Source organism: Dermochelys coriacea, chromosome 21 (genome assembly GCF_009764565.3).
Source record: "Dermochelys coriacea isolate rDerCor1 chromosome 21, rDerCor1.pri.v4, whole genome shotgun sequence".
Lineage (NCBI taxonomy): Eukaryota > Metazoa > Chordata > Testudines > Dermochelyidae > Dermochelys > Dermochelys coriacea.
The window spans coordinates 2,239,882-2,253,951 of record NC_050088.1 but is presented as its reverse complement, the minus strand read 5'-3'; the positions used below and the strand labels follow the sequence as shown (position 1 = coordinate 2,253,951).

Genomic DNA, 14,070 nt, shown 5'->3' with positions numbered 1-14,070 from the left:
GATCAAAAGGAAAGCTAGCCACAGCCAAAACACACTGTGCCAGACTGACTAGCAGCCATATACCCTGGCATCCTGCAGCCACCATAGAGAGGAGATTTCTCCCTGAGACACCAGAGGACCCATTTTCAGAATTCAGACATTTGCAGAGGTGGCTCAGCCGATGGGGAGAGCGGAGGCAAAGAAGGGGTAAGTAACCCAGTGAAGGTCATCCAGGGAGCAGCCTGCGGCAGAGCTGGGAGGAGAACCCAGCTTCCCCATTAGCCCCACAAAGAGCCCACATCACCTCTGGGCGGGACTGCGCAGTGCAATATTCGCAGGCATGAAGCCTTCAGCGCGCGGAGACTCGACTAGCGCAGAGCACTGCCGCACATCCCCCCAACAACACCGGCTGCCGTGAGCCCATCGGCTCTGCCCTGGCTTCCACAGAATACCCAGGTTGGGCCAAGGTCTTTGTCCTCATGGTCAGGGCGCTCTGTGGCCTGCGCCCTGCGTAGCCAAAAAGCCTGAAGCTCCGGGGCGAAGGCCCTGGTTGAAAATTCACCCCTTTGGCACAGCAGAGCCCTCACTAATAAGGGAAAAGCTCATCGGGGGGGACTTCCTCAGGAGGCTGCCAGAGACCGTGGCATGAACTCCCCCATGAATCAAGGCCCAACCCAAATGCCTCACCTGCGGCTCCCAGGCCCATTGCTTTGACCTGCCTTTTCCAAAATAAACAGAGTAACCTGTATAACATGAATATGAAACAAACCAACAAACTCCGAAAGCAGCCCCTGGCCTGCATGCAGCCCCCTGCCCCAGGCCAGGCTGAGAGCCAGCTGGTGCCTCAGGCATGGGAGCCGGTGTGAGCCCCTGCAGACAGCAGGCCAAAGCGGCATGGCGGGGCTGGTGCAGCTCTCAGAGGAAGGGGTGCGGTTCTGATTTTTATTCAGAGCTTCCACAGAAAACTTTGCCCAGCCTGGGCTCTGGGCTGAGCCCTGCCAAGCACTTGCTCTCGCCCTGGCCCCGGGGCTGGGACTTTCTCAAAGCCCTTGAAGAGGAGGCTGCTGAGACCTCCCCCCCACATTTGCAGCTGCTGCTAGACGGCTTGTCTCCAGGATGCACACAGCCTCTTTCACTTTCGTTTCTGCCGGCTGAGAGTTTCCTATCATCTGTCCTCTTTGATAAGCACTTTGCTGGCAGGTTTCACAAGCAGAGGCACTGGCCAGGAGCTGCTGAGCCAGGCTGTCCCACAGCACAGGACAGGACAGGAGAAGGTCTGGGGGGCAAGCAGCGGAGCCAGAGGAGATGCCCAAGTTCACCTTTCGGGAGAGGAGGGAGTTTGGGGATCAGTTTGTGCAGCTCCTAAAAGACACAGGCAGAGAAGCTGTGAGCAGCCGGGAGGCATTAAGGACCATCTACAACCAGGAGTTCAGGACCAGGTAACAGGCAGACCCACAGAGAGGGAGCGGGGTGCGGATGGCTGATCCCTCACTCCAAGAGCACCCCATTGCCCTGGCCTGTTGCTAGGGAGAACACCTTTCCTTGTCCACATTACCTGGGTCTGGGAGGAGCTGCAAGCCCCGATTTCTGCTTGGCACCCTGCGTGCAGGGGCTGGGGACAGCTGCAAGCCTCCTATATGGAGCATGGCCAGGGTGGGATGGGGCCAGCAGGGCAGGGGCAGGAAGTTTAACTTCAGGGCTGTGGCTGTCGGGAAGCCATCAAACTCCCAAGCAGGAAGAGGAGAGTCTGTGTCTCCCCAGACCAGGAAGGAAACACACCCTGCTCCACTGGGACTTGCCATTCTGTTAAGATCAAATCCAGGGCAAACCACCTCTCCCCTGGCTGATGGGGTGCAGCCAGAGCACTGCCACGGACCCCGACCCAAATCACTCACTAAGTCAGGCCAGAGAGGTGAGCACCTCCATCCTGGCTGGGTGGCAGGAAACAGCATTGGCTGTTGGGAAGCAGGGCTTCTGCTCAGGCCGAAGGCTGAAGGGCTCCCTGCGTCCTGGTATGAGATACTGGGCCGGATCCTCACCCGGGGTAGATCAGCACAGTGCCGCTGGCTTTGGTGCAGCTCCAGCCATTGACACAGGTGAGGATCTGGCCCATGGCTGCACAACTCAACCCGCCAAGAGGGGCCCCCTGCTTTGGAGCATTCCCCTGCCAGCAAAACTAAGACTGGCCCTGGGCACCTGACAGCCCCAATTAGTCACTGACAGGGGCCAGTCTGCCAAACTATCAGAAGGCAGCTAAAAATACATACCCACAAATAAAATGCCACCCTGACTTCCCCATCCTGAGCACTTGGGGAGCCGGGAGAGGATGTGTTCCTGAGAGAGGGGCTCTATTCCAGCAGGAATGAACTCAGAGCTGTTCCTTGGCTGGTGTTGTACGGGGGACAGAACAGATGCTTACTCCAGGCCCATCTGGCTTGGATCTAGGACTCTGGGTCCTGGGGCTAACTGCTGTGGGGCAGCCCTGTCGTTGGGCCTTGGCTGGGAATGAAAGCAGCCCCTGCCAGCTCTCCTCTGCCCCCTCCCCAGCAGGCAGCAGGCTGAGATATGCAACGCTGGGGACCCTGCTCCATTCGGATTCAGAGCCGGATTCGACCCATCCCAGCAGTAGAGATGGGCCCTGGAACGGGATGGGGTGGGACAGACACACTTACACCTCCCAGCCCCCAGGGCTTTGGGGTGAGCGTGGGCCTGTCCAGTAGGACTAGCACTAGCATTTGTAGTGACAAAGGGATGCCTCTGGCATCAGGGCACTGGTCTCTGGCAGCTTGGGCGGGCAGCAGGCTCAGGATTGCTCATGGCAGAGGCAGGCCCAGGGGGTTCAGGCAGGAACGGGTTGAGGGGTGGTTGGTGTCCTGGCCAAACACTCCTCTGACCCTGCCAGGTAAGTGTTGGGCCTGCTGCCGTGAGAACTGCTCCGGCACCATCCCCTGCACGCCCAGGGCAGCAGGGCGTCTCTACGGCCCTCGCTACCGGCCGGCAGCCTTTGCTCCAGCTCTTCAGACCCGACTTCGCAAACACTGAGCAAAGCTGCCAGGCCAGCAGCCTCATGGTCTCCCACCCTGCCCTGCACACTATGGCAATTGGGGGCCCCCACCTTCCCTGTCCCCAGAGTGGGGTCCTGCTCCGGGGGTGGGGGTTGGGGATCAGTCTGTTGAGACTGAGCCCACCCTGCACTCACCCCACGGGGGATCCTGTCCAACGGGACTGGACCAGCTCTCTGTTCCAGCCCATTGGCCCTCTCCACAAGGTGTGGGCAGGGCCCTAGCCCCACGACCCCCGCCACCTTCCTGGCTGGAAGGTGTGTGCACACACACGCATGTGTACGCGTGTCCCGCCCACTGGTCGGGGTCTCCCCTGAGTTCCCCCTAGTGCACGTTGGCTGATCCGGCCTGACCCCATCCTCCGGGTGGGGATTACACCCTTTGCGCTCGGTCACACAGTGAATCGGTGTCGTTGCTGGGACGAGAACCCCCAGGCTTTGCTCTAACCTCTAGCCAGGCTAAGGCTCAGTCTGCCCCAAGTGCTGCCAGGCTCACCCGGCCATAGCACATTGAAGCTATTGCAGCACCAGCCCTGACCCCCAGGCCCTGGGCTTGTTTCCCACTGGAGTTCCTTGTGTGCAGCTGGCTGCGGCTGGCTTCGCTGGCCAGCCCAGCGCTGCATGAGCAGGGAATAGACCAGCCCCGCTCCCAGGCTAGCCTGCATTGTGGGCGGCCGCTGGATTTGCACCTAACCCCCGGCACTGTGAGCCCAGCCTGGGTTGCAATTGCTGGGGACGGTTGCCCCCCAGGGAAGATGCCGGCGCAGGGGAATGGCAGAGCTTGGGGTGCCCATGCTGCATTCAAGCAAGACCCTGGGGCTCCGGCTGAGTTGCCCACGTGGCAGGTGGCGGGACAGGATTTGGTTGGAGACGACGAAGAGACACGCCCCCCACTCACTGCAGTCGGGGCCCCTCTCTCCAGAGCAGAGCATGGCCCTGCTGCTTCCTGGGTGGCAGTGGTACAGAAGGCCAGGGCTGACCCTAGCCCATCGATCTCCTAGCAGAGGAGCGGGGGAGTGCTCCTCGCCCCAAACACTGGCATCTCCCTGCCCCTGCTCCTCTCCCTCCTGCATCCTGCCAACTCAGTCCCTTCCTGGAGACGCGACCTGGGTCTGGGCATCCCACAGTCACAGACTCTCCCGCTCTGTCATTTCTGCAGGAATGATACGAAGACACCCAACTTCTCCTCCATCCTGTTCACCCTGGGCCAGAGTGGCCGGGCCGAGGTACGGGGAGACTTTGTGCGCTTCTGGAAGGTAGGTGCTGCCCACGCGGCCCCTGGCAGCGTTGCTGCATCTCAGCTCCCCTGGCAGACGATGGCCTGGTTGCCGAGGTCTGTTCCCAACATCCCTGCGCCCTCGGGGAGCCCTAGGGCTGGCGTCTCCTTCCTTGCTACGGGCAGGATTGTTCCCTGCAGGCCAGAATCCAGGGCTGGGCAGGCTTGAAGTGACTCGAGCAGTGGGGCTCTCTGTCCCTGGGCAGGCCGATGCACCTATAGCTCTCACTGCTGGGCCTGGCTGCAGGTTGAATATGGGTGTGCGAGCCGCCGAGCCCGCCACCATCAGCTGGTCCAGGGGGGTGTGCTCCAGCACTGTTCTGGCTCAGCCCTGGGGCCAGCCCAACTGAGCCCACAGGCTTTGTGAGTCCACTCTGCTCCCTGCCCCAGCTTCTCAGGGGCTGCCCCACCACATGCTGGAAGCCTCCACTCCTCTGCCTGCTCCTACTCGCTGGACAATTGCTCTCCTTCCCCAGGTGAAAAAGAAAGTGAAGGTTACCAATCAGTACTGGACGCCCAGGCCAGAGGAGCCCCCCACGGACAGCCAGGAGGCGGGCACCGATCAGCCTCCCCACAGAGGACGTGCCAAGGAGAGGTACCAAAGCACACCCAGAGCGCAGCCTGGAACCCCCCTCGCTGTAATAGCAGCACGGGCCAAGGGGACAGCGAGTCCCTAGGCAGGGGCAGCCCAGAGCAGGCTAAACATTGGCAGCTCACAAGCTGTTCCTGGGCTCCCCTCCCAGCAGGACAGAGCAACTGGGTGGGCGGGGAAGAAGCAGGAGGGCTGAACAAAGAGTGTCTGCTCTGGCAGTACTCAGCCCGCTCTGTGGGCCTGAGCCAAATGCCTCTGAAATCGACAGGAGTCTTTGCATCGAGGGTGTTGGCCCAGCCCCAGAGCCCCAGCAGGGTCTGGACCCCGAAGGACTCCTGCCCAGATTCTCTGTTGTAACAAGGGGCAAGCAGCTCCTAGGGCAGCCCCGACCCGCAGAGATGCGGGCCAGCTGGGACTGTACACGCACATCCAACCCGCACCCTCTGCCCTCAGAGCGGAGTTCATCGGTGGGAAACACGGGGTGGAGATTCTCTCAGAGCACGACCGGGGAAACGGGCGCATCCGCTTCCCCGTTACGCTCAACGAGGCCGCAACAGCCAGCATTTGGGTTCAGAACAACGGCACTGAGGATGTGGTGCTACTAGGGTACAGAGCGCTTCGAAAGCAGTGCGAGATCACCTTCCACGATGAGAGCAAGGTGACCAGACAGCAGCCCCTGGTGTTGCAGCCAGGTAAGAGGGTCTGGCTTCCCACAGGAGCAAGGTTCTCCTTCACATCTGGTCCCACACTGACCTTCAGCAAAGCTGTGTGACTGAAACAGCTGCTGCATTCAAGCCCAGAGGTGGCTGCATCACAATAGTGGGCAGTGTGTGGTCCGCCCTCTGTATCCCTTTCTCTGCATTGTCCTGGCTCCCCCATCTGGTGCAGGCAGCTTTGGGGAAGCAAGCACGGTAGGTGTAGTTGCCAAGCCATCTGGGTATGTGGGTGAGGGTGGAGCGTAGGGGTGTGGAAGGAGGAACTGCAGGCCTTGCTCACACTCTGCCCTGCCAGCGGACATGGCAGCATAGAGCTTCTGAGCACTCTTCTCCCATTCCTGCCCCCTGCCCCACACACACATACACATGGACAGGCGCCTTCCTGGACGTCTGAGTTAGCACCAGAGACTTGGCAGAACATTGCTGTGGGGTGAAATGCCCAGGGCCCCCTGGGAGGGTGAGGGAAGCAGGTGGGGACCCCGGAAGGGGGAGCTCCCTGTTCACACATCCCCTTTGACTGCAGGAGGCTCTTACTTGATCGAGGCGCGGTGCCTGACTCAGTACTATGGTTACTTCCCTGTCACCGTGCTGTTCGAGTTCACCAAGGAGCAGCACGGGTCCTTCAGCATCGGGCGGTTCGTGTCTGCCATAGCCAACAGCCGGCTGGCTGAGCAGCTGGGGCCCACGGCACCATACAGGCCTTACCAAGCCAACCTGAAGAAGACGGTCATGGTCACCACGGAGGATGGCGTCCCTCCTGACAGGTATGCAGGGGGAGAGTTGGGCCAGGCAGCTTGCGCCCAGCATCACTGGCTGAAGGGACGGATATGGGTGCAAAACTGGTTGAAAAATCGTTCCCAGAGAGTAGTTATCAGTGGTTCAGTCATGCTGGAAGGGCATAATGAGCGGGGTCCCACAGGGATCAGTTCTGGGTCCTGTTCTGTTCAGTATCTTCATCAGTGATTTAGGTAATGGCATAGAGAGTACACTTACAAAGTTTGCAGACGATACCAAGCTGGGAGGGGTTGCAAGTGCTTTGGAGCTTAGGATTAAAATTCAAAATGATCTGGACAAACGGGAGAAATGGTCTGAAGTAAATAGGTTGAAATTCAATAAGGACAAATGTAAAGTACTTCACTTAGGAAGGAACAATCAGTTGCACACATACAAAATGGGCAATGACTGTCTAGGAAGGAGGACTGCGGAAAGGGATCTGGGGTCATTGTGGACCATAAGCTAAATATGAGGCAACACTGTAAGTCTGTTGCAAAAAAAGCGAACATCCTTCTGGGATGTATTAACAGGAGTGTTGTAAGCAAGACACGAGAAGTGATTCTTCTGCTCTACTCCGCGCTGATTAGGCCTCAACTGGAGTATTGTGTCCAGTTCTGGGCGCCACATTTCGGGAAAGATGTGGACAAATTGGAAAAAAAAAAAGTGCAGAGAAAAGCAACAAAAATGATTTAAGGTCTAGAAAACATGAGTTATGAGGGAAGATTTATAAAATTGGGTTTGTTTAGTCTGGAAAAGAGAAGAATGAGAGGAGACATGATAACAGTTTTCAAGTACATAAAAGGTTGTTACAAGGAGGAGGGAGAAAAATTGTTTTTCTTAGCCTCTGAGGATAGGACAAGAAGCAATGGGCTTAAATTCTAGCAAGGGCAGTTTAGGTTGGACATTCGGAAAAACTTCCTAACTGTCAGGGTGGTGAAGCACTGGAATAAATTGCATAGGGAGGTTGTGGAATCACCATCATTGGAGATTTTTAAGAGCAGGTTGGACAAACACGTGTCAGGGATGGTCTAGATAATACCTGGTCCTGCCATGAGTGCAGGGGACTGGACGAGATGACCTCTCACAGTCCCTTCCAGTCCTATGATTCTATGTGCAGCTTGGATCCAACCCCATTCCCTATCCAGGGCGAAAGCACCTGCTGGGCTTTCGTAGAGCCAAAGGGACCATTGGCTCGTCTAGTCTGAGCCCCTGGATAGCACAGGCCTGCCCCTGCCCCAGGAACCCCCAGGCTGAGCCCAGTAACTTGTGTTTGGTTAAAGCATCTTCCAGTCAAGAGCTGGCGAATCCACCACGTCCAGCGGCTGATCACCGGCTGTGTTACCCACTGGTGCCTTGTTTCCAGTTGGAATTTGCCTGGCATCAGCTTCCAGCCATCAGTTCTTGTTCCACCTTTCTGTGCTAGATGAACGAGCCCTTTAGTTCCCGGTAGTTCCATCCCAGGGAGGTGACCCAGTCACCTCTCCGTCTTCTGTGTGTGTGGAGAGGCAGCTGGCTGGAGACCCCAGCTGCCTGGGTCCTGAGAGCCAGCGTCCCCCTGCCTGAGCCCCAACGCTGGAGTCTTTCCCACCAGCTGGGCAGGGCGAGGAGCTCACTCCTGCAGAGCCCTGCAGTAACCCTGCATCTCGTCTGCCTAGCTCCCAGCACCCCGAGCTTGAGCAGGTGATCCCGCTGGACTGCTACAACTACCCAAAGGACCTGAAGGACACGGTCAGCATCGAGCGCAGCAGGCTGCAGTGAGTGCTCGTGGGAGTGGGGGTGGGGGGTTCATCCTGCTTACACTACACTGGTGGCCTCATTGACCTCCCAAGGAAGAGCGCCTTGCCCTGCACAGCCATGGGGCCCAGCCCCCCTTAGCCAGAAGCCCCCCTTACGTGAGCTGCCCAGAAAGCAGGACCCCAGGAGCAAGCTCAGTATCCCAGTGGTTCCTGGGGCTGGGGCTGGGGCCAGGCAGGGATTCCTTCTCCCAGACACTAAGCCACAGAGACACGACAGCCTTTACTGCCATTACTCGTCCTGCCCCTTGCCTCTGAGGCCCAGACACGCTGCAGGGCACCTGGAGCTTGCTGCCTCGTCTGTCGTGCTGCTAGTCCATCCCCGCTGTGCCCGGCGAGGTCAGGATAACCTCTGGCTGGCATTGGCCCTGCAGGAAGTCCCTGGCAGCCAAGCTTCAGTTTGAGAACTACAAGGAGAAGTTCCAGCTGCTGCTGCACCTGGAGGAGCTCCAGATGGAGGTGGACATCCGGCGCTATGACATGCAGGATGCCCCGATGGTGAAGGACACTCAGAACAAGAGGCTGCTCATCCTGGAGGTGAGAGCCAAGGCCTGATGGCTGTGCATGTACCTGCAGCGCGCCCCCTCCTTTCACGTCTGGGCTGCCAGTATGAAGGAAGGGGCCTGCAGGACGGTTGGCTGCCAGGGGAGCACAGCCAGGCATGCTTCCCGCTGAGCCGCCCCTTCTCTGCTCTGTCCCTAGGTCCCTGGCGTGGCAGAGAACCGCCCGTCCGTGCTGAAGGGCGATCACCTGTTTGTCACCCCCAGCGACCAGCGCACCTTGCCCCAGCATGTCCAGTACAAGGGCTACGTGCATGCCGTGGAGCTGGAAAAGGTCAAGCTAGGCTTCTCCCTGAAGTGAGTTACGCCTGTGTCCCTGGGGGGCTCGGGCCAGCCCCCGGGGTAGGGAAAGCTGGGCCCTGACTGGTGGCACTGAGGGGTCTGCGTGGAACAAGACTGGAGGGGCTCGGGCTAGGTCCAAGGCAGCTGCATGATGCAAGCCAAGCAGCCCCTGCTGTTAGCGCTGTTGGGTGACTGCCTGGGGGAGTGCAGCAGAGGGGGAGGTGCTGTGCTATGGGGCACAGGAGTGCCAGGCTGAGCAGGGGTGGGAGTGGGAACCACGCTCAGTAGCAGGGAGGGTGGGACTGGGCAGGACAGTGCCTGGGGAGGGGTGCTTAGCGCTCTGTCCAGCCCTGCTTGCCCTTTTTCAGCCTGCTGAAGAGCTTCGTGAATAACCTGAAGTTCGATGTGATCTTTACCTTCAACCGGCTGCCGCTGCGGGTGCAGCATCGGGCCGTGGAGCTGGCCAAGAAGAGGAACCTGGGTGACGTCCTCTTCCCATCCTTCTCATACGGAAAGTCCCTCCTCCCCGAGGGAAGCCGGCTCAGGTGAGTGCCTGGCTTCAGAGGAGAGCCATTCTGAGGGCTGGCTGTGTGGAGAGCAGCAGGGCCTGGCCTTCCCCTGAGCACCTGCCCGGCTCCATTTCCCCTCAGGCTGTTTGACCAGAGCCTGGAGAACAACCAGGAGCAGTACGACGCTGTGCGGCAGATCGTGACGGGGATGGCCAGGCCGGCACCATACCTCATCTTTGGGCCGCCAGGGACCGGCAAGACTGTCACCATGGTGGAGGCCATCAAACAGGTGAGGAGATCCCCTGGCTTCCCAGTCCAGAACAGTCAGCTGGCCCACAGCCCCTCTCTCCCCTCTGTGTCCGTTTCCTCCTGCCAGGGCTGCTAAGCTCTTCCTCGTTCTCAGGTGGTCAGCTGCCTGAAGGACTCCCATATCTTGGCCTGTGCACCCTCCAACAGCGCCTCAGACCTGCTGTGCCAGCGCCTGATGAGACACCTGGACAAGGGCAGCATCTATAGGATCAACGCCAGCAGCAGGGACTATCGCCAGGTGCCGGAGGAGATCAAGGTACATGTGCACCCCTGGCACCCCAAGAGACATTGCCCGTGGAGCTGGGCAGGAATTTTCCTGTCTGAAGGATTTTATGATGCCCTTTAGCACACTTCAAATTTTCCATGGGAAAACTGAAATTGGGGGTGGAAGTCAGTTTTGCGATGGGAAAAATAGACAGCACAGCCCGCCTGGAAGGCTCCTGTCAGTTTCACTTTCTGCAGACAGGCAGAGAGTGAAACTGAGGAAAGCTTCCCAAGCAGAACTCTCAAGCTGAAAAATGCCAATTCAGGACAAAAGTTTTTTTCAAAACTGTCATTTCCTTGTGGGAAGGGACTTCCATGTTCCAGCGGCTGTAGTCACCTCCCCAGGCTGCATGGTCGATATGGGTCCCTGCCCTCCCTGCAGGACCCTCAGGTCACCAGCCAAGACTCACATGCCGCTCCCAGTTGCCTCAGGGCTTCCTGGGGGGAGAAGCGTCTGCCCCCAACTTCCCCAAGGGAAACACAGCTCCGATCCCAGACCTTGTCTAAATGCTGTTGGTGTTCATAGCCCTGCTGCAACTGGGACAATGCCCAGCAGTGCCACGTGTACCCAAGCAAGAAGAAGCTGCAGCACTATCGGGTCATCATCACGACCCTGGTGACAGCAGGAAGGTAGGAGGGGCCTGGTACAAACCCCACTTCTGATGAATGTGACTGTGCTGGGGGAGCACAGTAGGGATGTGATTGGGGGATACCTGGCTATGCTGTGGGAAGAGAAGGGAATTCTTTGGGCAGGGTTTACCGGGGGAAGGGGCGTAACAGAGAGATGTGGGCAGGGGCTGACCGGAGGACACGGGGTGGGGGCACATCAGGCCGCATTGGTCACTTTCTATAAAAGGGGAGGGCTGTCCCCTCAGACTCCGGGGGAGGAGTTCTCCCCCTGCCCATGCCCCTGGGCATGGCCATGGAAGCCCCTGCTTGGTGGGGAGGGGGCATTGCCGTGCTCAGGAGGGGGCCAGCGGCATGGGCTGGTCCCGCAGAAGGCCTCGGTGGAGCAGTCTGGCTATGCAGGTGGCAGGGCAGGGAGCCAGCGCTGTACAGGCTTGTTCACTGCTTCTCCCTCTCCCCTGCAGGCTGGTAACGGCCAGCTTCCCTAAGGGCCATTTCTCCCACGTCTTCATCGACGAGTGCGGCCACGCAGTGGAGCCAGAGAGCCTGATTGCCATCGCAGGTGAGTAGGGACCTAGGGACAGGAGCACTGCACCCCCAGGCACACCTCACCCACCCTGCCCCACACGCCCGGGGCTTTGGACCTGGCTGTCTCACTCCTGCTCAGACAGATGGCCAGTGCCTGGGGCTGGCAAGCACTTGCTCCTGGAGGTGGATTCTGGGTCCTGCATGCAGCCCCTTCTCTGCACTGTAAGCTTGGGAGGAGCCCCTCCAGGCTGCTTGAGGCAGATACAGCCGTGATGGGGCCCTTCGGCGGCTCCTCACCATGCGGGGATCAGTCAGCAACCTGCCTGGGCAGGGATCTCCTACCCCGCCCAGCCACCTCAGCTGTCTCTCTGCCCCAGGAATTCTGACAGCGATGGACCCGGAGACCAACACCAAGGCGGGGCAGCTGGTGCTGGCGGGAGATCCCAAGCAGCTGGGTCCGATCCTGAGGTCCCCACTGGCCATCGAACACGGGTTAGGTGAGTGGAACAGAGGGCGAAGGCACCGGGTGGACAGCGGGGAGTTCTCAGACATGCTGATCTGCCCCCCTCGTCTGGGCTCCGAGGCCATCTGCCTTTGCACAGCCACTGCAATAGCATGTTAGTGACTGTGGCTACACCCACAGCCATGCCCAGCCTGATGCCAGACTGTCCCAGCTCAGCAGTGGGACTCGCTTGGCACTGGGACGAGAGGCAGCTCTCCGCCAGCAATAGCATGTTAGTGACCCTGGGAGAGCAGGGAGAGGCTCACTCCGTGATAGGCAGGTGAAAGTCTCCCTCACGAGAGCCACTGAAGCTCCTGCCTCCTGCTCAGAGAGGCCCAGGCCAGGCTGTGACAGGCCTGACTCCGTGGGGCTGCTCGTAGGGGGCACAGTCCCAGGGGGTCGCTGGTAACCGGGGCATTGCTCTCTCTTGCAGAGGTCTCGCTGCTGGAGAGGCTCATGTTGCACAACTCCCTGTACCAAAAGGGAGCCAAGAGCTACAACCCGCAGTTTGTCACCAAGTTACTGCAGAACTACAGGTGCCGTATCCGCCCCACTGGGACTGATGCTGTGGCATGCGGGCCCCAGGGACGCTGTCAGAGCCGGACTGCCCGCGGCAAAGGCTTCAAGCCCCCGTTCTGCTGGCTCAGCCCGAGATGCTCATGTCTGTCCATTTGTCTGATACCCACCTGCCTGGCGTGGGGCTCATTTAATCGTCACCCAAGGGCAAGAGACCTTGGATGGAGCAACCTGGATTCCTGGGTTCTGTCCTCCCTGCCCAGAAGCCCGGCCATGGCCACTCTGTGCCCAGAGCAGAGGTTTCTGGGGCCCCTCCTGTTGCTGGTGAGCGGGGAGGGGGCCTCAAGGAAGCAAGGCTGCCGCAGTGCAGGCAGGTCTGAGGAGCAGCCAAGCACCCCTGGAAATGCTGTCGCTGCTCCTTCCCCAGGTCCCACGCCGCCCTCCTCCAGATCCCCAACCAGCAGTTCTACGACGGGGAGCTGCAGGAGTGCGCTGACCACATCATCAGCTATTCCTACTGCACCTGGGAGGAGCTGCCTACGCAGGTGAGGGTGGGGCGGGGAGCAGGCACCCAGCCTAGCCCCCATCCCGGGCGGGGCAGCGCCAACCGCCCCTGCTGGCCACGGGGCTAGCTGCAGCCCTGACCGTGGCGCTCTCCCTCCAGGGCTTCCCGATCATCTTCCACGGAGTCTCCGGGGAGGACCAGCGAGAGGGTAACAGCCCCTCATTCTTCAACACGTTGGAGGTCGAAATCCTGGTCACCTACCTCAAGAAACTGCTGCAGAGTCAGGGCAAGCAGGGCCGCTCCAGGATCTCCCCCAAGGAGATCGGTATCATCTCCCCCTACAGGAAGCAGGTGAGATGCAGCCCAGCCCTCAGGGCTGCCTTCCCCACACATCAGGAGCCCTGCAGAGGGGCAGGCAGCTCCAGCCCTGAGAGCCCCCATCCCAGGCTCCTCACCCCCACATGCCATCTCCCTGCTGCACCCCATCAAGCTCCACTTTCTGCTGAGTATCTGGACGGAGTGCGCAGTGCCCTGTGTGGGGGAGCCCCCTTGGGACAGCGGCCAGGAGCCCTGGGGAATTGCCCCAGATGGAGGGACCTGCCGGATGGGGCCGGGGAACCCCAGTGGTATTCTCTGGCCAGTTGCATCGGAACGACCTAGAGCAGGAGCCTGCCTGGCACTTGGCTGAGGGGTCGAGGATGTTATCTCAGTGAGATGGAGGAGACCGAACAGGAGGGTTAGGGCGAGACCCGGCGGCCAGAGGCCACAGGCAGCTGGCCATCACAAGGGCATACAGGCTGAGAGGAGCGATCACAGGGTTGGGAGCCAGGAGCTCCTGAAGGCGGCAGGAGTCACATCCACTTCTCCCTCGTCCCTTCCCCAGGTAGAGAAGATCAGACTAGCCATCACGAAAATGGACCGAGACCTGATGAAACTCCCAGACATCAAGGAGCTGAAGGTAAGTCCCTCCCCTCCCATCCCTCTGGCCGCACCTGGAGTAACGGCTATGGCCTGGCAGCTACACCCACAGCCACGCCCAGCCTGATGCCAGACTGTCCCAGCTCAGCAGTGGGACTCGCTTGGTGCTGGGACGGGGGGCAGCTCTCCGCCAGCAGACACCAGGCCAGCCTGGGGCCCCTCATCCCTTGGGCTTGGAGGGCAGAGTGCTCCGGCCATGCGGAGAGGGCAGCAGCGCAGCTGTGGGCTGCCTCTCCTTTGTGAGCCCTGCAGCCAGAGTGCTGGGGCAAGACGGGCTCCGTCCCGCTCCCCCCATCGGC

At 59.9% G+C, this 14,070-nt stretch overlaps 1 protein-coding gene across 1 annotated transcript; it reads left to right on the top strand.

Moving 5' to 3' along the window:
* On the top strand, positions 1–14,070 carry MOV10 (Mov10 RISC complex RNA helicase). The gene is made up of 18 exons (XM_038380376.2): positions 1–1,418; positions 4,200–4,296; positions 4,793–4,911; positions 5,362–5,600; positions 6,148–6,388; positions 8,054–8,152; positions 8,566–8,728; positions 8,894–9,048; positions 9,402–9,578; positions 9,684–9,831; positions 9,946–10,107; positions 10,642–10,745; positions 11,207–11,304; positions 11,648–11,767; positions 12,206–12,308; positions 12,716–12,833; positions 12,953–13,144; positions 13,677–14,070. Exons 1-18 carry the CDS (start codon positions 1,285–1,287, stop codon positions 13,836–13,838), a joined length of 2,631 nt encoding a protein of 876 aa, XP_038236304.1. The 5' UTR covers positions 1–1,284; the 3' UTR covers positions 13,839–14,070.